The sequence below is a fragment of the Lutra lutra genome, chromosome 6, assembly GCF_902655055.1.
Source record: "Lutra lutra chromosome 6, mLutLut1.2, whole genome shotgun sequence".
Taxonomy (NCBI): Eukaryota; Metazoa; Chordata; class Mammalia; order Carnivora; family Mustelidae; genus Lutra; species Lutra lutra.
In genome coordinates, this window is record NC_062283.1 from 100,651,430 (window position 1) to 100,675,642 (window position 24,213).

At 34.4% G+C, this 24,213-nt stretch overlaps 1 protein-coding gene across 10 annotated transcripts in view; it reads left to right on the plus strand.

Annotated features, from left to right (window-relative positions):
• The window catches only part of MYO6 (myosin VI), a 145,699-nt gene that overhangs the window by 108,788 nt on the left and 12,698 nt on the right, over positions 1–24,213 (plus strand). For 2 of the 10 annotated variants that reach the window (XM_047732913.1, XM_047732914.1), the window contains exons 20-31: positions 1,806–1,899; positions 7,810–7,940; positions 8,036–8,113; positions 10,608–10,737; positions 12,516–12,606; positions 13,395–13,545; positions 15,062–15,270; positions 15,914–15,992; positions 16,858–17,018; positions 19,180–19,206; positions 19,599–19,628; positions 22,058–22,096. In XM_047732913.1, coding sequence (XP_047588869.1) covers positions 1,806–1,899; positions 7,810–7,940; positions 8,036–8,113; positions 10,608–10,737; positions 12,516–12,606; positions 13,395–13,545; positions 15,062–15,270; positions 15,914–15,992; positions 16,858–17,018; positions 19,180–19,206; positions 19,599–19,628; positions 22,058–22,096 — 1,220 coding nt within the window. Of the gene's footprint in view, positions 1–1,805; positions 1,900–7,809; positions 7,941–8,035; positions 8,114–10,607; positions 10,738–12,515; positions 12,607–13,394; positions 13,546–15,061; positions 15,271–15,913; positions 15,993–16,857; positions 17,019–19,179; positions 19,207–19,598; positions 19,629–22,057; positions 22,097–24,213 lie in introns of those variants that run through there. The other 8 variants (XM_047732916.1, XM_047732918.1, XM_047732920.1 and 5 more) reach the window with 6 other exon arrangements.

Below are 24,213 nucleotides of genomic sequence, written 5' to 3' on the forward strand. Positions count from 1 at the left end.
GATCTTTTTTTTTTTTTTAAAGATTTTATTTATTTATTTGACAGAGAGATCACAAGCAGGCAGAGAGGCAGGCAGAGAGAGAGGAGGAAGCAGGCTCCCTGCTGAGCAGAAAGCCCGATGCGGGGCTCGATCCCAGGACCTGGGATCATGACCTGAGCCGAAGGCAGCAGCTTAACCCACTGAGCCACCCAGGCGCCCCAGGATCTTTTTTTTTAACTAGTTTTAGTAGTTCACTGTATTTTTTATTTTTTTATTTTTTGTTTTTAAAGATTATTTATTTGAGTGGGAGGAGGGGGAAGGGCAGAGGGAGAGGGAGAGAGAGTCTTAAACATACTCTGAGCTGAGTGCAGAGCCCAATGCAGGGCTCTTATCTCATGACCCAAAAATCATGACCTGAGCCAAAACCGAGAGTCTGATGCCTGACTGACTCTGCCATCCAGGTGCCTCAGTTCACTCTTTTTTTAAATGGAAAATTTATCAGAGAAATAAGTTTGATATGTGGGTTATATAAATGACGCATGATTCCAAGGTGAGACATTTTTAAAATAGATCTGCTGAACTAACCAGGTATTCTTCCTTATCAAGTTGGCATTTTGGAAAGCCAGATCATTATTCTGTTGGTGCTATTATTGCTTAACTTATTGTTAGACTGGCTTTGCGGGCCATTAAGAAATTTTTGCACATGTCCTCATTGTTTGCAAATTATTTATCTCTTATGAACCAAACATCTTTAAAAACCAAATCTTTTGAGGAGGGTGTTTTATTTTTGTCACCCAAATATAGTGCTACTATAAAATAAGGAGAGTACTTTTGTGATTTATAAGAAGAAGGTATTTCTAAAAAGTGTTCTGAAAGTGTTTGCAATGAGCATCATTGTTGAAATAGCTAATTCAGTGTTCTGCTGGGACTACTGTGAAAAGAAACAGTAATTTGGAAGTCGAGTATATTCACTTTAATACCCAACAGTTTCATTGTGTACACATATATATATTCTTTCTGCCTCATTCAGCATAATCTGATAACTGATTCTAAATGAATGCCTTTAAAAGCTTTTTAAACTACTGTTTAACAAATAGAACTTTAAAATGTGCAGTGGTGCAGCTTCAGAACTTACTGTATACTTTTGAAGTAGAATGATGAAAAAGGTTGAACTTTTCTCCCCACTTTGGTCTAAATTTGAAGAGGAAGATCTTTATTTATTTCTCCTGTTATAGGACAGTTTTCTTATCACAGAAATATGGCACATCAATACACTTAAAAGTAGAATAAAATCATATATATATATCAGCCTGAAAAATATATTGTTTAAATATATTAAAATATTTTATGATGAAAGAGTTTTCTTTTTACAGTAACACAATTTTTGGCACTCAAATCTACAATTCTCCCCCCCCCGCTTCTTTCTTTCTTCCAATAAATTTGTTTTGGAGAGAGAGCATGAATGCAAGGGGCAGAGGGAGAGGAAGAGAGAATCCCAAGCAGGCTCCATGCTTAGTGTGGAGCCTGACGTGGAGCTCTGTCCCACAATCCCAAGATCACAAACTGAGCCAAAACCAGGAGTCGTGTTTCCAACGGACTCTGCCACCCAGGCGTCCAGTATTTTTCTGATATTAGTATATAATGCAGAGATTCATTCCAAGCTCGAAGTTTTAAAACTATCTAATTAAGTTTTAAATTCTTTAGTGATTATTTTAAAAGAGTTCAAATATTAATGTTAACGTGTCTGAAATTTACTGATATTAATAAAAATAGAAAAGCAAGAATGCTCTATGTGTAGTCTTTAAAAAGTACCTTTATTCTCCTAGGGTGCAAGCTTTATTCGTTGTATCAAACCTAATTTAAAGATGACAAGCCACCACTTTGAAGGTGCCCAAATTTTATCTCAACTTCAATGTTCAGGTATTTTCATATTTTTGTAATTTATATTCATGTGTGTTGGGAGTCTTAGCTCAGATACACTTTACTATGTACAGTGTTTTCAAACAACTCACAGTTATCTTGATTGTTTTTAAGTGGATTGATTTTTACTTTCTATTTCTTTTAATTATAAGAAAAGTATGGCTAACAAATTATTTGAACAATACTGGGGTATAGTTTATTGTGAAATAAAACAATTTTACAGCATTGAAGTGAAATTTATGAAAACTCTTTAACTGCAAACCTAGGTCTTCCTTAAGTAGGTTGCTTTCCGATGGCCTTCTCAGCCTGACAGCAGTTCACTTCTCATGCCCCATGTAGCTGGGGCAGGAGGTAGGTTTTGGTGTCCTTGCTCTCACTCTCCCACTTATAAAAAAATGAAAACACAATGCCCTTGGCTGCTGCAGAACTTCTATGCACTTGGTTAAACCACCTCCTATCTCTCACCTGCCACATTCTAACTTCGCTTAGTCACAGAAGTCTTGGGCACCAGGCTCTGTTTTTCCTGTACTGCATGCATATCCATCTGCTGTCTCCACCCATTCTACTCCTACTTTCTCCCAAGGCATTAGTCTTCTCCTTGCCTTTTGATCTTTCTCAGGCTTGTGATACTTCCTTAAACTGTCTTGTCTTTCTCACTCCTTATATTGTTCCTCTTAAAATCAGAATTATTATAGAATCACTTAAGTTTCAGGGTCTCTCATTTAGTTGGGCTGCTTTGAAAGTGCTGTACCTGCTTTTGTATTCTTTTGTAATTTTGTACTTTTTTCTTAAATTACAATTATATAAGCTTTAGGCAGACTCACCCTGTTCTCAAATCTGAGTCTCTGCAAACAGACAGCCTTACTTCTTTACAAGAAGATGGAAAGCTTCACCTATGTGCTCCCAAACACTGCTATCTACCTGCATAACCTTCCCTCCTATGAAGAAGGTGGAAGTGCCTCTCTTCTTAGTTGAGATAATAATTCTTTGGAATCATGCCTCCTCCCTTCTTAGGAATCTTGAATATTGATTAGCTATATTGAACCATTCCCTTTGAGGTGGTTTCTCTCATTACCATTTAAATATGTGGAGACCTCATCTTAATTCCCTCTGACCCACATTCCCTTCCACCTTCTTCCTTATATCTCATCTCACTTTTTGTTCTCTAGTTTTTCCCTTTCAGTCCAAGAGTAGTCTATTCTTGCTTTCTCAGTTTCCTGCCTTCCACTCACTCTTTAACCCAAGAGAATTCAGGTTCCACCTTGATCAGTCCAACAAAATAATTCTTGATAAGGTCACCCGTAATTTCCCTGATCCTAAATCAGACGTTCATTTTGCAGCCTGTCTCTTAGTAGATGTCACAGCAGCATTTGACTTGACCAGTCCCCCTCACATATCTTTGCCTTGGCTCCTGATTCAGCTCATGTTCCGGCTTTTCTCTTTAATTCTCGGGTAATTCCTGACTCCTCTATAGGGTCTTCTTCTTTTACCTGGGTATTATATGTTAGAGTTTTTCATGCTTTGGGTTAGGCCTCGTTTCTTTCTCACTCTTAACCAGTGCTTCTGATACAACTTTCCATGTTGATGGAAATATTTTGTATCTGTGTTATATAGCATGGTAGATACTTGTGGCTGTTGAGCACTTGAAATGTGGCTGTGGGACTTAGATACTGATTTTAAATTGTATTTAATTTTTTAAAATTTAAATAGTCACATGTAGCTAGCACAACTACAGACCACGTGGCTAATGATGCCATATTGAACAGCATAGTTACATATTCTCCATCTAAGTGTCCCCAAGTCCCTCTGGTGTGACCTCCTAAACAGTGAGTACCCCCCCAGATTTATCAAAATGTAATTGAACTATAAAATTATATAAGTTCAAGGTGTACAATGTGTTGACTTGATACCCTTTTATATTGTAAAATGATTATCCCCATGACATTAGCTAACTGTCTCATCAGATTACATAAGTACCAGTTCTTTTTTGTGGTGGGAATATTTAAGATCAGCTCTGTTAGCAAACAGTATAGTCTTAGTATTCCCTAATCTAAGCTATCACCATCTTTCACCTGGCTTTTTGCTGTAGCTTTCTAAGTATTCTCCTTATATCTGCTCCGTCTGTTCTTCACATACATCCAGAATTATTGCTTTATAACTCAAGTCTGAGCATGTCTTTTTACTGCTTAAAATTCTGTATAATGGCTTCCGAGTATTATTAGGGGAAAGAGCAAAGTCCTAGTAGCTTATGAAGCCCCATAAGGTCTAGTCCGTGCGTTCCTAGCTCCATCTTTTCCCACTGTCTCTCTTCTCTGTGCTTCAACCATGCTGGCCTTTGTTTTGTCATTGAATGCTCCATATTCCCTCCTGCCCCAGGGCCTGTGTACATGCTGCTTCCTCTGTTTGAGGAGCTCTTGCCTCTCCTTTGTTTTCATCTTGCATATCTATGCTTGGTTGTCCTTTCCTTGTGAAAGCCTTTCTTGATATCCCTAAGAGGAAGGGGGTCTGAATAAAGGGCGCTGAACATTTTCATTATAGTCATAAATTTTATATGTATTTGTATAATTATTTTTTTCTCTAATCTATAAATCCCTTGAGGGCAGAAACAGTGTCTCTTTTGGCTTGCATTTATCTCAGCCTCCTAGCAGTGCAGAGCTTATACTGGTCTCAGAAAATATTTGTTGAATGAAATGCACAGTCTAGCACATATGACGATTTATTTGTGAATAATTTTAACAAATCCTGGAAGGTTAAATAATTTATGTCTGCTGTATTCATATGTATAGTTTGGATTTTTTTTAAAATTAATTAATTTGAGAGAAAGAGAGCATGAGCAGGAGGGGAAGAGGGGGAGAGAATCTCAAGCAGACTGTGCCAAGTGCAGAGCACAACATGGGACTGGATGTCAGGACCCTGAGGTCACAACCTGAGCTGAAACCAGGAGTTGGATGCTTAACAGACTGCACCACCCAGGTGCCCCAGTATGGATGTATTTTTGTAGTATTTTCTTCAGGTAGTTTTGAGTTTGCTTTTTTCTCATTTAAATTTCTCTTAAGGGTTAGTTTAGCCTAATATCACAAATCATTTATTTTGTAAGTGATCATTTTGACTTAACATATGGTAAGTCAAGTATGTTTACATTTAGCTAAATATACTAATAAGTTGGTAGAGTGTGGGGTTACAGATGCTTTAGCTGGGATTTCTCTTTCAGTTAAGCAGTGTATTTCAGATATTAAGATGTGTTGGCAGCTTAATAGATGACACCAATTCATAGTAGTTTGATTCTTTTTTGAAGTAATAATGATAGTAAAATGGTATAGAATTGGTTCTAGTCATGTGGCCACGTAATGAGAAAAATAAAAAAATACCAAAAACAGTAGAAATAAAAATATTTATGAAGCTTTCTAAAATAAAGGGATTTAAGAAACAAGATGAGATCAGGAGGGAGACAAACCATTAGAGACCTTTAATCTCCCAGAACAAACTGAGGTTGCTGGGGGGTTGAGGGGGTGGGGATAGGCTGGCTTATGGACACTGGGGAGGGAGGGTATGTGCTATGGTGAGTGCTGTGAAATGTGTAAGCCTGATGATTCACAGACTTGTACCCCTGAAACAAATAATACATTATTTGTCAATAAAATTTTTTTTAAAAGGCATGTAAGATTTGAATTCTACACTGCCTTTCTATTTTCATTATTTTTTTCCAAATTAAGGAAAATTAATTCATTTAGTACATCATTTACTAAAATTACTATCTTCTCATCAGCCAACATCAGGGCAAAGTAGGGGAGGATAAGAGAAGGCAGATGTTCTTCCTCTGTAACCTTGGGGTTGTGCTGCCTGTCTGTGGCAATAAAAAGCATTCTGAGTATAACCAGTCAGACTGCATCAGCAAGCCCCTCACCAAACTCTTAGAGAAGGAGCCAGGGAATGGAAATTTCTAGAAGGAAGAGTACTTGGTGTTTTTAATTTTTATTTTTTAAGCATTGAAAGGTCTTTATTGTAAATTATCTTCAGGTGCTGAGAAAGCAGTCCAGGGCTTGGCAATTTATTAAGCTTCATGATATTCTTAATGAACTTTTGTCAGACAGTTCATATGCTGTCTTCAGCTATTGGGCAAGCCAAGACACTCAGAGGTGGCAGATGTATACATTCCCTGGGGTACTTGTTTATTTGATATAAATAACAAGAATTGTAACAATACCAAACCTTTAATTTCTCCTAGCAGAGCCCAGAACTAATTAGATTTAATTTTAGATATTTCTTTCCATAGGAATGATTGCCTTTATGTGCTTCATTAATTAGTATTAAAAATTATAGTAGTTACATTATTGACTCTAACAAAAATCAAATAGTACAGAATAATATAAGTAAAAAGTCTCATTTCTCAGGGACGACCACTTAATTCTGTTTTGGATATGTTTCTTATACTGGTTGAATCTTTGCCATGTTCTTTTTAATGAATACATCATATTCTACCATATGATTGTAACATAATTTAATTGATTGATATTTAAGTTTCTGTTTTTTTTTTCCATTACAGTGACGCAGTGGATGTGTGTGCATTCTCTATGAATATTTTTGTCCACATGTGTGATAAATTGTAGGATAGATTCAAAGAAGTAGAAAGTACTGAGTCAAGGGAATAAATATTTCCAAATTGCTATCCAAAATTGTTGCACTGGTATACTTTCCCAATGGTAGTATAGGTGTGTGTTTTCTTACATTGTCACCAACCCTGAGTACCATTGGTCTTTTATACCTTTGCCAGGTAGATTAAAAGTCATTAGGTTAAAATCCAATTTGACTGCCTAGAAAATATATCTTTCCTATGATATTATGACAAAATAAAGATCCACTCATTTAAAAAAAATTTAGTAGTTTCATTTTGCTAATTTAAATTTTTTTTAAAGATTTTATTTATTTATTTGATGGATATCACAAGTAGGCAGAGAGGCAGGCAGAGAGAGAGGAGGAAGAAGCTCCCTGCTGAGCAGAGAGCCCGATGTGGGGCTCGATCCCAGGACCCTGGGATCATGACTGGAGCTGAAGACAGAGGCTTTAACCCATTGAGCCACCCAGGTGCCCCTGAATTTTTGACCACCAGGAATTTAATTTGATATAAGGAATGAGATTGGGATCCAGTGTTATGTTTGTTTTCTAAATGGTTGGCCATTTGTCCTAATATTTTTTTGTTGAATTATTTTATCCCTGTTGATTTGCAAGTCCCAGAGAGTGAAACCTAGGTATTTTTTATAAATAAAAGTACTCACATTATCTATAGTTGTTGAGCCTTCCCCTGACTACTTCATACTTTTCCTAACATGAAAAGTTCATACTGATTCAAGGCTCAAATTACAGGCTACTAGAGTTATGCTGAAAATATTCATTCTAAATAGACTAGTTTCTTTGAGAGGTGAGTGAAAGGGATCTTTATAGTGAAATAGTGAGCTCTCCTTTCTTTTGCTTTGTGTAAGCATAGGTAAGAATTTGGAAATGTGTCTGGCTACTTCTTGGGGACTCTATCAGGAATCTTGTTTTAAAATTAGCCTCAGAACTGGGAAAGTGGCTTAATGCAGGCCTTTACCTCATATGCTATTGATTGTGACAGACGTTTCCAGCAGAAAAAAGAAACTAGATTGAGCTTTCTAGGGACCAGTAATTTATCCCTAGAAAATAGTTAGGAAAGCTGATTTTTGAGGAAATTTGCTAGAATAGTTTTAGGTAGTGGGTATGTTTGTACTTATTGAATATGAGTATGATACTCCCTATGTAATATTTCATTGTTGATGATTCCTGTAAATTGCCCTTTTCTAAATATTAATTTGTAAAATTGTTAGATCATTTACAAGTTCTTTTTGGACTTCTGTTCAGAGATTGGCAATAATTTGTGTTTGTTTATGAATCTAGGTATGGTGTCTGTTTTGGACTTAATGCAGGGTGGTTTCCCATCACGAGCTTCCTTTCATGAACTCTACAACATGTATAAAAAGTATATGCCAGATAAACTTGCAAGATTAGACCCAAGACTGTTTTGTAAGGTACAAATACTGCTTAAACTGAAATTTCTTAGCTATGAACTATCTTTCTTACTAATTACTGTTTGGCATTTAACTTTTGAACTTTTATTTTTCAGGCTCTTTTTAAAGCTTTGGGCTTAAATGAAGTTGACTACAAGTTTGGATTAACAAAAGTATTTTTTAGACCTGGCAAGGTAAATACGTCTTATTTTCAACTCTAACATGATGAATATGGATAGTAGGAGTCGATGAGTATTTTTGTGTTTAGTGATTTGTGTTATTCATGAATTATGATCACCAACAGTATGTGTATATATACACACAATTTCCCTACCTGTGAGAAGTTTGCAATGTGTAATATTTTGTACAAGTTTTACAACTTCTATTTCACATTCGGAAGTACTGGAATCAGGGCATTGTTTAATTGGATTTTTTGCTTAAATAAGGATTAACCAGAAAATACTTAAAATTTATTTTTTAAAATTTATTTTATTTAATTAATTTATTTTTTTAAGTAGGCTCCATGCCCAATGTGGGGCTTGAACTTAAAATCTCGAGATAAAGAGTCCCATGCTCTACCACTGAGGTAGAGCACCCCTACCAGAAAATACTTACTGAAATCTTTTCTTTTCTTTTTTTTAAGATTTTTATTTATTTATTTGACAGACCGAGATCACAGGTAGGCAGAGAGGCAGGCAGAGAGAGAGAGGAGGAAGCAGGCTCCCTGCTGAGCAGGGATCCCAGGACCCTGGGATCATGACCTGAGCCAAAGGCAGAGGCTTTAACCCACTGAGCCACCCAGGCGCCCCTGAAATCTTTTCTAAAACATTAATTCAGTTTTCAATAATTAAAAATTTTGCAGTACCTTTGAGTCTTCCTTATAAGAACAAGTTTTATTGGAGTATGATAGTCATATAAGATATAGGAAATTGGACTGAAGTTTGTGCTAATTCCTGTCAAACCCCAGAATGAGTGAATGTATGTACTTTTGTATGTAACATAATTAGGCTAACCCGTAGTTTTTGTATTTATAGATTTTTTACTAAATTACAAGACTGACTTATAGAGTATTTCATAGCAATATGTACAAAACAAAAACATCTAAATGCTATTCACAGTCTGTTTGTAATATTGTCACCATTCCTAACTTTGAATTGAATAATAGCTTCCTCATAATTTTAAACACAACTATAATTATATAATAGCCAACTATGCTTGTTTGACTTAGCAATATTTTTTTTTTTTAAAGATTTTATTTATTTATTTGACAGAGAGAAATCACAAGTAGGCAGAGAGGCAGGCAGAGAGAGGAGGAAGCAGGCTCCCTGCTGAGCAGAAAGCCCGATGTGGGGCTCGAACCCAGGACCTGGGATCATGACCTGAGCCGAAGGCAGCAGCTTAACCCACTGAGCCACCCAGGCGCCCCTGACTTAGCAATATTATTAATAAATATCTCTACTGCCTTGAAAGCTGGATTAATGATAATCTGATTTCACATTTTTGGGCATGAGATAAAAATCTATGTAATACCTCTCTCTGAATATTTTTACTGCAGAGGACCCATACCATTTCTTGTATAAAAGAAAAAAAATTAAAACAAATATATATTCATAGTTGGCTTAGCTATAATCATACATATTTATCATAAGTTCAACATTTCTCTTATTTCAGGGCTATAGTAATAATTTTAGAATTAATCGCCTGAGAAAACACTTGGTCTTATTTGCCCAAAGAAAAATTAATCAGAAGAGTATGTTGAAAACATAAAGCAGGTTTTCAAAGATCTTTATTCTTGTTATGTTACCTTTAACTTTATTTTTGATTATAAGAAGCCTTTGTATTGATAAGTGTGACATCCTTAGTATATTGTTGTGAGGTATTTGATAAAGGATAGAAATCATTTTATAATTTGGTGGTAAGTTGTGAAAATAATGCATTTTATTTTATAATAGCCTAATAGCTCTTTTATTTGTATTGTCTTTCTCTTAGTAGTGATTTCTTGTATCTGACCAAAATGAGGATGGAGGTTGGCAAAGTCAATAGTTTTAGTAGTATCTGATTTTATTATACAGATGACCTTTACTTGTCAGAAACTGTACACAGTTATCTACATAAGTATGTGGATGAGCAATTCAGAAACATATTAGCTCTTTTATCATTCTTTCCTCGGTTAAACTTTTTTTCCAACCATCTGCAATTGTCATTTAAGGTTTTTTCTACTTTTATTATTGAATCTGCTAACTAGTAATGAGTAACTCCCTTTTACCCCTCCAAAAAAGGATGCTGAAGGAAGAAAGAGAAAGGCAGCAAAATATAGCTAAATATGTCTGAATTTGCTGAGACTTGTGTCTGTAACTGGTTTGTGATCATTTCCAGGAAGTTAGATTTTTGACTTGACTTCTGGTTATTTTGTATCTCTCTGTGTGTTTAAACACATTTGTCTTTTTTTTTTTTTTTTAAAGATTTTATTTATTTATTTGACAGAGAGAGATCACAAGTAGATGGAGAGGCAGGCAGAGAGAGAGAGAGGGAAGCAGGATCTCTGCTGAGCAGAGAACCCGATGTGGGACTCGATCCCAGGACCCTGAGATCATGACCCGAGCCGAAGGCAGCGGCTTAACCCACTGAGCCACCCAGGCGCCCCACATTTGTCTTTTGATATTGATGCTAAACTATTTCATTTCCTAGTTTGCAGAATTTGATCAAATCATGAAGTCTGACCCTGATCATTTAGCAGAATTGGTTAAAAGAGTCAATCACTGGCTTATCTGCAGTCGCTGGAAGAAAGTTCAGTGGTGCTCACTCTCAGTCATCAAATGTAGGTGTTTTCTTTTACGTCAAGATCTGTAATTATTTTGGAAATGAATTGGTTTATGGAATGTTATGCGTTATCACAGTGGTGAGTGCTGGGCCACAGGGACCACTTTGCTTATTCATGCTGTGTTCCTGATTCCATGTAACACCTCCATGTAGTGTACATGGTAAATATTTAGAAAATATTTTGTGTGTGTGTTACTTATCTTCCTATCCAGATACATTATGGGAGAATTACTTTCATCATATCCTAAACAAAATAGAAACAGAGCTCATGGTCTTGATTCCTTTTCCTCCCTCCACATCATCCCCTAATCTCTCAGAGTTCAGCCAGAACTTTTCTCTTTCCACCTGCATGGCATCTGCAGTTCACACACCAGAAATTTCAAGATTGTGATTGTCTGTCCTTTCTTGTTCCTGAAATTGTGTCAGTGAACAAATCCTGTTGATTCCTTTCCCAAAGACTATACATTCTTTCTTCTGTATTGCCAGGGTCTTAGTGGTACCCCACTCTCCCACTCACATAATAACTTCGGTAGCTCCCAAACTGGGTTTTCTCAGCTTCTTACTCTTAGGAGTACTCTTCCCAGAGTTTCTTTCTAAACTAAAAGCCTTTTATAAAGGCTTTCCTATAATATAGGGCAAAGTCTTAGAATGTCTTTCAAGACCCCGTGAAGTGGGGTTTTCAGCTTCTTTTTCTAGCCTCCGCTCCTGCAACTGCTCTTTTAGACCCTGTTCTCTGATGCACTGGACTGAGCTACTACTTCATGTGTCTCTGCTAGGTCACAGCCACTGTTTATCTCTGCCCAAAACAAGGATTAGGGGCAAAATGTTTTTGGGTTACCTGATAGTCTGTGGCAAATATTTAATTGTGTAGAATTATTGTCAGTAACTTGATTAAATTTATAATTGTCCCTTCCACCTCCCCACTTGCCAGTGCTAGGCACTTGAAAAGGATTAAGTAAGATATATTTTATTAAGAGAAAAGTCCCTTTGACGTAACCAAAAGGGACCATGCAAATAAAGATTATTATTGAGGTCTTTTGTTAGTCATGAATATAGATAAAAAGAAGACAATAAGAAAGAAAAAAATAACAGTTCTTTTTCCAACAAGTTTTCCAAGTAAAATATTATAAACACATTTGTCACTATAGTTCAGTGCTTTCAGCTTTATACATTGCATTATGATAGAAAACACATTATATTTAAATTATTGTGCTACACCATTTGTGGATTGTGTTATGCAATGGTTTAATCAGTAACCAGACAGGATCTTCGCAGGATGTTTATAGAGAAGCTCTGAAAAAAATGTTTCAGGGTCAGATTAGTGTAGAATATTCTGGATATCTGAGATTCCTTTACTGTAGGGCTCTCAGAGGCTTCACTATGTGTGTTCATTGTGAAGCTTCTACAGGAGGTATAGCATATAGCTTTTCTTAAATTCATTTGACAAGTGAACCCTTTTTTTCCCAAGCCAGACCTGTTAACATTTAATAGACCAATATTTCCTAGGACAATTTGGGAAGCAATAGTGTGACATAATAAGGAAATAACACATTTAAAATGTAAATCTAGCCACACACATGATATACTTTTTATTTTAAGAAATACAAGGAATTAAAGAATTGTTCAACTTCATGATTTGCTATCTGGTATAATATGTTCATCACAATTTCATGTGTCTTGAAAATTGCTTTGTGGAAATGAGTGGTTTTTAAGAATATGATATGCCTGATATAAACTGAATAATTGTCTATCATTGTATTTTCCTCTTACACATAGTGAAAAATAAAATAAAATACCGAGCTGAAGCCTGCATTAAAATGCAAAAAACTATTCGAATGTGGCTTTGCAAAAGGAGACACAAACCTCGGTAAGATGAATAGTGCCTAAAGAATCCTACTAAACCTATTTACCCTAATACAAAATGGTTATAAAGTCATAATGAAGAGCAGTTTGGACACTCTTAGAGTTTTCTCCATTCTCATGTTCTTTGTAAAAAGGCATATTATTTGTGATTTTTTATTATGTCCTTGAAATTAATTAATGAACTAATTCAGTATTTTATTACTTGCCTCATACTACAAAAGGATATGAAGTACCTTAAAAAAATGTAAACACTATAAAAGGTTGAAATAAATGGCTAACAGAAACTCTTTTTTATTCTGAGTATTTTATTATCTTGAGTTTCTTGATAATCAAAATGTTAAATTGGCGTTGTTTTTAAAAAAACCTCATTAATGTTTTCACCATAATTCTCAAGATTATCTATAGGAATTATATTGTCTCACTGTAAGTTTAGTCTTTATTTTTGAGTCTTATTAATTTAGACTTTTTAAACTTAGAGTCCTGAATAACTGTTAATCCCTAAACCTTTTTAAAGAGATTAGATAACTCTTTTAAGTTCTAAAATTAGAAATCTCAAATTTTCAGAGTAAATACAGAAGGCTAAATATTACTGATAGGCATCAGTGTCATTCACACCCATACTTGATTCTTTTTTACCTTCAATAAGAGATCTAAAAAAGAGAATCCTGGATAGTATGAAAACAGAAGTGAAATGCCCTATTTAGCAGTATGTTTGGCATTTTATTAAGATGAAAAATGTATGCATAGCATTAAATGGTGAATTTAAACTCTGATGAAGTATTATCTTTACAGCATTGATGGCCTGGTTAAGGTGGGCACACTGAAAAAACGACTTGATAAATTTAATGAAGTTGTCAGTGCATTGAAAGATGGAAAACCAGAGGTGAATAAACAGGTCAAGGACCTTGAAATTTCTATTGATGCTTTAATGTCCAAAATTAAGGTATGTAATTTTAATCCAAATGGCTGACTTTTTTTTTTATAATTTAATACACTTGTTATTGGTATTGAATTTTATAGAAAAAAAATCTTTTTTAAAAAAATACAAATGTTGCACAAGTTGAGTCTCAGTGACGGCAAGTGATTCTCATTTTAGTGTTCTTTCTGTGTTTGAAAATTTTTATAGCAAAAAACTGAAAAGATAATTTTTATGCAGTTTCATTTGTTAGGAAAGTCCTCCTTCCCACCCAAAATAGTAACTAAAATACTATACTCCTTGTTAGTAAGCTTTTATATAATCATTACTGAGACAGGAGTAATGCGAGTTATTTTCATTTGTTTCAATTTTTTTTTTTTTACCTTCAGAAACTCATTTTCAAATTATAAAAGTAATATTATGGAAAATTTGGAGAAAACCACCAAAAACCCCTTAAGCCCCAACAATAACACATTCAGCTATTACTCTGTTGCATAGTCACCTTCCAGTCTTTTTTAGATGCACGTTTGTATGGTTCTCCTCTCACAATTTAATTTTGTGCCCCTTTTGTTATGTTATGTCTTGTTCCTGTTATTACATTATCTTTATATTGGCTATATCATGAACTACTTAGGTGTTTTGAGCTTAGCAATTAATTTTCCCTCAAGTTTTTTAGGGAAAAAATAATGGGCATCTTTTTTTTTGTCTTAATTTTCATTTATTTAATTATCAGTGGGACTGAAAATGTTTTTGGTATGCTTATGTTTTGGTTAGTTATAATACATGTTTATTCAAACCTTTTTCTGTTATATTTTAGGGTCTTAATATTTTCTCATCCATAAGTCAGTGCTGTTGTATGGGCTATAATACCTTAAAGCAAGGTATTATAAATTTATATTATCTGCAGATATTTTATGTAGACAGTGGTAAATCTTGGAGGGAGAATGGAAAAAGCAGTGCAAGGGAAGAATGAAAATGCTTTGGATAAACTGAACTGATTTTACAAATCTGTCAGTAGCCATTTCTGTGTATGTGGTATTATCGATGAACGTCAACCCAGCCACATTTTTTAAGGCTAACTTAGGAATATCATCCAATAATTTTGGTGTATTTTGTAATTTCTTAAATATTCCTTAGGTACTATTTGAACATTATTATTAAAGAATTGTAAACAAAAGCAAAATTAGCAAATCATTCCTTAAAACAAAATTTTCAACTACAGTATGTTACTTCATCTATAGTATACTCTTAGATATTTGATTACTTGACTAATAGGAAATAGATTCAAATGTTTATCTGCAGAGATAACTTAAAAATTTTTCAAACATTATTTAATGTATAAATAGTATAACAAAGATAAAGACCTTACTGGTTACCAACTTTTCCAGTCTTTGCTGTATGTATTTTTTTTCATTATGGTTAAAGTATGTGACATTAAATTTACCATCTTAGCCATTTTAAAATATATAATTCAGTAGTGTTCAGTATATTCACATTTTGTGGCAGAAGATAATTTTTAAGTACATGCTTATTTTTTTTTAAGTCTACTATGATGACAAGGGAACAAATACAGAGAGAATATGATGCACTAGTGAAAAGCTCAGAAGAACTTCTCAGTGCATTACAGAGAAAAAAACAGCAGGAAGAGGAAGCAGAAAGGCTGAGGCGTATTCAAGAAGAAATGGAAAAAGAAAGAAAAAGACGTGAAGAAGATGAACAACGTCGAAGAAAGGAAGAGGAGGAAAGGCGGATGTAAGAAATTTATATTGTTTTGAATTAGAAACTAACAGAATAGTGAATTCTTGGTGTTGAGGCTGGTTAATGAATATTCTTATTTTTAAAAGTTATATTCTTATTTTAAAACACTATTTTTAGAATTAGTTTAAAAATAGAGAAAAGTTCATTATATAATAAGATAATGATTTTAACTATAATCTGGGTTTTTGGTTAGACTCTTACACCTGATGATTTCTTAACTTCTTTTTAAAGCTGTGACTTGTAATTTTATAAGCAAGAAAAAGGGCACTTATACTTTTCTGCATTTTTGAAACAACTTTTTGGAAGGTTGCCACATAGGGCAGTCAGGAGTTCTAAGAGTTGTTTAATTGGGGGAGGAGGAAAGGGAGGACCATGGATCGGGATCACAGGTAGGCTTTATAACCAAGTTAATCTACATGTTTAACAGAATATAATTGTATTTGTTTTTGTTTATTAGAGAAAGATTACTGTCAGTAGAGTTAGATTTTGTGTTTTTAAAATAAGCTGATAATATATATAGCCAGGAGGTTAATTTGAGTTCTCACTCTATAACCTCTGTTTATTAATAGTTAAATTGCCTTCTGAAGGATTTTTTATTTTCTATAAAATTTTTGAGGAGTTTTCTATTTTTTGTTAGGAAACTTGAGATGGAAGCAAAGAGAAAACAAGAAGAAGAAGAGAGAAAGAAAAGGGAAGATGATGAAAAACGTATTCAGGTATATAATTATTAGATTCTTTTAGAAAGGAATCTACAAGATTATAGCACAAAAGGAGTTGAAAACAAATTTTGATTTGCTACATAAGCTGTCTTTGGTTTACAGAGACAAAGGCATCTTCTGTGGTGGTTATGGGAGGGACTTTGGAACTAGGGAAGTAGATTCAGATCCAGGGTCTGTCCCTGATAGAAACTGTGACATTGCACAAGTCACAATGAATAACTGTGGGCTACGGGTTTTTTCCCTCTGAGGAGTGGGCATAAATGATAGTTGTAAGCATTACATGAGTTGGCACATGTTTAAAGCATTTAGAACCTGAGTGCCCAGTTCAATAAATATTAGTTTGTTGTTATTGTTATCATACTCAGGGGGAAGTCAGATGAATAGTCACGTAAAACATAACTGTAATTTTATATCTTTGTAGATACTAGTATCAGTAAGTTAGAATTAAGATATTCTCCCTACCCCCATTTTTTAAAAAGTCCGTGTCTGAGAATAATTGATCACGTATTTGAGTTTCTGTTTGTCTTGGCTTTCATAATTCATCCTGAGTGCAACCAACCTTTAAATCCCTGACATCCGCTGTCTAGCTGCAGGTGTTAATGTGATACCTAGGGTTCTCATGCAATATTTGGGATATTCTTGGTGATAGAATGGTGGAAATGTGGTTCCTCCACCTTCGCTTGGATTTGAGAAAGATAGGAAGTATTAATCAAAATCTAGAAGAGGATGGAGACTGGAGAGATTTGTGATGAAACAATTTGTATTCCTTAGTAAAGAACTTGTGTGGGGCAATTTTAGATAGTATCTATCAAGTAAACAAGTGGCGAGAGAGCTTGTTGAGGTAGCCTTCTGTCATTGGCAGGCTGAAGTGGAGGAGCAGCTGGCCCGACAGCGGGAGGAGGAGTCCCAGCAGCAGGCAGTTCTGGAGCAGGAGCGCCGGGACCGGGAGCTGGCCCTGCGGATAGCCCAGAGTGAAGCTGAGCTCATCAGCGATGAGGCCCAGGCTGACCTGGCACTCCGGAGGTACTGGGCCCCTGGGTGGGGTGTGATGCCTCTGCCTGCTTTCCCTTCCTGCTTCTCATTTCAGTGTGAAGGGCCTGGGGGAAAATCATATTCTTTAGGTCCTGATCTATTTTAAGTAAAATCATTTAAAAATTATTTGTATCCACTTTTATACCCAAGCAAACGAAACAGTTGATTTCATCAAATTTTTGTTGAACTATTGAAAATAAAATTGATATTTCAGCTCATGAAACATCTCAACTTTTACTCTGAAATTGTCAAGGAATATTGTATAAAAAGTGGACATCTAATTTCTAAATACCTGCCATTAAATACTGGCACAGAAATCAGTATATTATAATCCAATGTAATATATTTGAGGTTGGGATTTATTATTTTCCTAATGCAATTTTTTTAATAAACACCCTAACACTTAGAATGAGGAAAAATTTTACATACACACCCATCATGTTTCACAATAGATTTCCCTTTCCAAGAAGGAAGGTTTATCATATAGAAGTGTTTTAGCTACCCAGGTTTCCAAATTATCTCTAAATACTGAATTTTATTGGAGTGTAAAGAGGTATGGATGTTCTTGTTGAAAGTTGCAGGAAGTCTTAATATAAAAGATTCATTTTTAAAAATTTAGAATATAGAGACATTCATTATTTTGATTATTAGTAAAAACAGCAAAACTAGTTTGTGGGATTCATTTGTACGTAGGTGTATAAGTTATATATATATTGAGATTTATGTAACTATGCTTTTCAGAATGTCAGGGCACTGTTTGTAACAGTTGAAATTAAATTATTAAATAATTTATTATTTAATTATTTAAATTATTTATTTAAATGAAATTATTAATAAATATTAAATAATTAAAGTGTAACCACTAGGTGTTGCTATTTCCTCATGAAAGGAAAAATCCTCATTAAAATGGCAAGGCAGTGATTGTATTTTATTTAGCTAAAACAAAAGAATGGGAAAGGGTTGTTGCCTTCATGTTTTTTCTAGTAAGTGATTACATTGGGGAGCCCTGGGGTCTGAACTGTATATGAAAGTATATTATATTTAAATAAACTGAAAAGGCCTACCAAACACAAAGTATTATAATAATTAATAAGCTCTTGGGTTTGAATCCAATATTTGAGCTCTTTGTTTACATTTCACTGTAATTTAAAAAATATTTTCTCTGGGCTGTGGCTCTTCTAACTGCAGACTCAACGCAGCTGCTCTTCTGTTCCTTCCACCTGTGTTATGTTGGAATGTCTGGGGGCCTTTGTGTGTAACTGAGTAGTAGCTGGGCCAGTCTCCTAAATGAACTAAGCTCTTACAGCTGCTCTCCCTGATGTGTGTGAGGAAGCATTGCAGTTGACCCAAGGTGGCTTCACTATGGCTGAAGTTCATTTCTAAGGGACTTATTATTGGAGTCAGTATTGGTATTTATGGCCAACCAAGCTTTACGTTTAAGCATTTGAAATATTAAACTATATCCAGTGCCATTCCAAATAATATGTATAAGATACTGGCTCATATGTGGACTCCTTCCCATCTTCAGAAAGGTGCACGTCTCACAAGGGTGAGTGGTCTCTTGGAGAACGAGTGGATCATTCAGTAACTTTAACATAAATGACAAGTTACCTGTGATTTAAGTTAAGCAGAATTAACTATGTAATGATACCACTACTAAGTAATTAGGAGATATTTAAACAGTTATGACTTGAATTGCAAAGAGTTAGTTTTAGTTTTCCTGTGAGACAGCTCCTGGGTTGTGGTCTCCACTTCTATGGAACGTCCTTTTAAGTCCTTTTTGGCAGCCCTTTCCAGGAAAGCTTTCCCTGACCCTCATGTCCTCATGAGGTCCTACCCTTCAGAACCTCCTGGTTATTTTATACTTTGTACTACAAGCATTAGCACTTCATTATGGATGATGTTCTATACATATTTTCCATGTTCGATAATTTCATTTTACTGCATGGGCTACAAGCAAATGTTTCTGAATGTTTATTTTACCTTTGTTAGCACTGAATTATTTCTGACAAATTTATGAGTAAGAACTCACTTAAGTAATACTGTTCTTAATATATAGCATGAAAATGTCATTCTTGGGCTCTGTGATGCATTTAAAAATATATGTAAATGGATTCTGCTGCATTAAACAATTTCCAAGTTACTTTTCCAGCTTGGATTCCCGTCCAGTAACTTCTAAGTAAGAATTATTTTCTACATATATTTTAAAAATATGATCTTAACTACACATATGATCCTTGATGCAAAGTGATTTCACATTACCTAAAATTATGAAATAATATTCAGATTCTGTTAAAAAAAGCGTTCTTCATAGTATATGAGTTTTCTAATCTAAATGTAATAAATTTGCTCCTTAATTTTCATTGAATGCCTTTAATTTATGCTTTTCTCATAATTTTTAGGGAAAATTTTAAAACATTAAAATTTTGAGTGATCTCGTAGATTAAAGATAATGGCATTTTTTTTTAACGTCAGTGAGTAAAGTCATTGAAACACAAATTTGTCACAATCCAGTTTTTCATGATTCAGAATTACTTAATGACATTAACTAAAATATATTATTTTTCACAGAATCGATGGAACAAGACCCAAAATGACACCGTATGTCATTTCTCTTTTCAAAATTTGATTTAGTTTTATAACTTTTTTTTCTTTAACAGGTGGTTGTTACTTTTTAGGAGAAATAGTTTCCTCACTGTGGTAAATTTTTGTGTTTTTTTTTTTGCATATACTTTATATATATACTATATATATAAAATTCTGGAATATTTATGAAATCTGAATTTTAACACTTTAGGACGCCCACTGTAACATTTATAATGATGGTTCTCAACTTTGTCAGAACCTAATACCAATGACAGTTGTTTTATAAGTCATGCAACCTGCATAGATAATTCTCTCCAAATATTACATGTAAAAGAGGAATGAGAAGACAGTAATTTATAATAAAACAATATTTAATATGAAAGTGCTTACAACTATAGGAAAACATAATCAAATACTGAAATATTTTTATTTATACATAGCATCACCATAAATGTGACAGCTACACATGCAAATTGCAAATTGATATAAGAATGTTATATTGGGGGGCGCCTGGGTGGCTCAGTGGGTTAAAGCCTCTGCCTTCGGCTCAGGTCATGATCCCAGAGTCCTGGGATCGAGCCCCGCATCGGGCTCTCTGCTCAGCAGGGAGCCTGCTTTCTCCTCTCTCTCCCTCTGCCTGCCTCTCTGCCTACTTGTAATCTCTGTCTGTCAAATAAATAAATAAATAAATAAATAAATAAAATCTTAAAAAAAAAAAAAGAATGTTATATTGGTCAATTGAATGCCATGAAATTGTGAACAGTGCTTTGTAAAGTTCTAAACAGAGTTAAGTACAATCTCGTCTCCCTTCAGTAGTTGCATTCCTAGAAAAAAACTGTGAATGTTAAAACCATGCCAAAAAGAAAAGACTCTTTACATGTAAAAGTTTGTTTACATGTAAAACTGCTTGTATGTGGATAAGTGTGTTTCACCTCTCTTAGGTGGACGTGTCAGTGTCACATGGGACCTAGGACAGTTTTTCCTTGTGGCACCCCTGACCCCTCAGCTCCTCAGATGCCAGCAGTGCACTCTCACCACAGCATTGTTTTCATAGGGCACCGAAATTTTTGAAAACATCTCTGGGTGGCTCAGTCACTTACATGTCCAACTCTCAGTCTAGGCTCAGGTCATGATCTCAGGGTCCTGGGATCAGATCTAGCCCCGAGTTGGGTTCTGTGCTCAATGGGGAGTCTGCTTGAGACTCTCTCTCCTGTTGCCCCTCTCTCTACTCATGTATGCACGTGCACTCTCTCTCTCTCAAATATATAAATAAATCTAAAAAAAGAAAAAGAAAAAAGAAACCTTTAGGTACGGTGATAATAGAATTCAAAATATTTATCAAAATCATGCCGAGTTGGAAAGTTAGAAAATTCTGACTAGCCTAATTGGAGATTGATAAATGGATTGCTCAGTAGATTATTTTATACATATTTGGGTTTTTTACTTTGTATTTAGAATCTCTGATCATCAGTTTTGAAAGACTACTTTTTCTCTGACTGTGCTTGTTGGGTAGACTTCTGTCAGCCTCTATTCCTAGCCAGTGTTCATTACAAGGAAGAATTACAGGAGTCCTTTGCTCCTTTATCATCACCTGACAGGCATGCAGGAAACTGCACCCTAATGCAAACATACCCTTTCTCTTTTCTTATGATTTTTACTCATTTGTAAGAGGTTATCAGAGTCTGATGAATAGAATGAGCCATGAGAAAATGATTAATTATGAAGGAAGAAAGGAAGAACAGGAAAATAATGAGATTAATGAATTATTGATGAACATGATGAAACTCCATCCCATTTCACAGAATTAAACAAATATTGAGAAAAGTTACATTCCCCTGAGTAATAAAAGTAAGTTTTGCCTTTGGGAAATGTTTATCCTTAGATAGCCAGAACACTCTGGTGTTTAACACATACTTGATGCATTTGAGTTCTTCTACCTTTTTTAAAAATCATGCTTTGATTTAGAATTTTTGAGTTTAAATATACTAGACTCTTAAGCTCTGACACTAGAAAATAGATTAACTAGGTATCACTGTTATGTCATCTAATTAATATTTATTATGCGACCCCAGTGTAAAAACCCTTCTATAGAATCTGTATCTGCCAAGTTTCCAGTATGCATTTAGAACATGCAAATTATATGCCATACATAAAAAAATACCACAGAAGCATGGCTGTCATGAGATTTTATCTAAAAGTTCCTACTGCAGAAATGGAGTTCAAGCAACCTTAATTGTATTTAAACAAAAATTTGCTGTATTTTATGGTTATATACAATGTTGAAAAGTATATTATAGTCTTTTACAAAATGAAATGATAGTGAATGATTAATAAATCAATAATCCTATTGAAAAGCTATATTTTTAATTATACTTTTAGATCTTTTAGGTAATGTATGTAGTTTTCTTTTATATGACTGTGCTGTATTATCATTTTTCTTATAGGGAACAAATGGAGAAGGAAATGTCAGAATTTCTGTGTAGGTTAGTGCAGTGGAATTTGGGGAAATAAGTGTCACCTCAAAATCATGTTTTTAAATCACTGTTCAGTATTTGGACCAGAACCTGTTATATGAATAGTCTTTTCTTTCCATATAAATTTTCTGTACAGGAAATGTCACTTCACCCTTATACCACTGTAACAGAAAAAGATAAAAAAACAATGCAAAAAAACAATGCTCTAAATTGGTGCTACTCGATGGGGACACACACACTGGCATTTTGGATGGGCCTGTTCCTTGTTGGTGGTATTGCCATATTTATCACTGGCTTCACCAACTCAGTAGAGGAATCTTTCCTCTCAAACCAAATAAGTGTTTTGAAACTTTCTATGGAGGTGGTGGTGTCCCTTCCCCTCCTGCCCACACCCCCATGTCAGCTGGGAACCTCTGTGCCTAGTTCCTAGTTGAAGGGGAAGTAGAAAAGAGTGTGGTTTCTGGGGCCTTCTCTCCATAGCACGTGGTTTAAAAACCACTGATATAAAAATTGAGCCACCACAGACTATGACCTCCCAGCAGGATCTGGTCCTTTACAAGTGGGTATCAATCAGTAACATCTTAACTATCAATTTTGAAGTTAGAGTTAATTGAAAGTCTTAAAATTAATACACTTTTTTAAAAATCAGAAGTCAGTTTTTCTACTACCTCGTATGTCATTTACGTGATTGTCTTTATAACAAACCTAAATAATCAGTAAATTAAACTTTTATTTTACTATTTTAATAATTCCAGAGATGGGGAAGAGCATTTAAATGCATTTCATTCATGTATTTAAGATGCTGAATATGTTTTTTAGCATATGTATTTTGATGTAATACAAATGAAAAGTTAGTAATAGTAAACCATATTTTAAGCAATAATAATTTGAATTCAATGTTATTTTTTAAAGTATCCAAATATACCTTATGTATGTTGGCACTTCATGTGTATTCTGACAATCTATAAAACTGTACATTATGTAAATTCACTCTCTTCCAAAAGAAAATAATAAAAACCTGTAATAATTTTCAGCTGCTCTCCTAGAAAAGACTCTTAGAGGTGCTAGGAAGAAAAGATAAATTTTTTTGTTAGTTTACTGAATGGTGGTTTAGGGATGTAGAAGAGAAAAAAAAAAGAATATTTGAATAAATGTTAAAACATAATTTATTTCTAAGGGTAATAGAGAGACCTTGCTGACACACAGCTGGCTCTTTTTGAGTGAAGCAATTAAGAGGAAAAGCTACATGGAAAATTGCCAGTCACGGTGCTTATGAAAAGGATAGATTCTGTAATAAATCTAAAACAGATCCAAACCTAAAAATGCAGGAAGAATGCAGGAAGAACTAACTGGCCCCACATTATTCTTTAGTCAGGTTTATGTGTTAGTGACAATCATCATGTCTCACCATTGTTAAGTATATAGAGTGAAGTGTGCTATTTTTTTATTCTCTAAAATGAAAGTATAAATAGGCCTTGTAAAGAGGCCCACATTGCTAAGCTTCATATGGAGGAATCATTTCCTTTATTTCAGGAAGAAGTATACATATTTTCACACATCATTTCTCATTAAATGTCTATGTCTTGACTGCCAAGATTGCTGTTATCTTTCAGAATGTGAAATAATGAGGAAATATGACCTCATTTTCAGGTATTATACATTGATCATCCCTCTTTAAGAGGAAATATTTTCTTAGTAGTGGAGGATAAGAGTAAAATTCCTTGTGTGATACCTGAGAAGCAATATTTTAGTACTTTTAAAAATTTAGCTCTTTTCATATTTGTGCCACCTTTCTTTTTATGTCTTGAAATGTGATGTGTTTAAATTCTTCCTTTGTTACATTGATCTTACTTGCGGCTTATTCTAAGTGTCTGCTGTGTGACAGGAGTCATCTTTTGCTGAAAAGTAATGTTTATTATTACAGAAAAGAAGTTGTTTCCATATTTTCTGAATAATTATTTCAAATTATGTATATAGAAACAAGTTGGAAGCCCTGAGTAGCACTGCTATGAAGAAGTTGTATTTATCCCATTTTATTTTTTAATTTATTATTTTATATTTATATATATATTTCATTTATTTCTTCTTTCCCCATTCCAGTGTTTCTACTTTACTTGTGCTGTTTC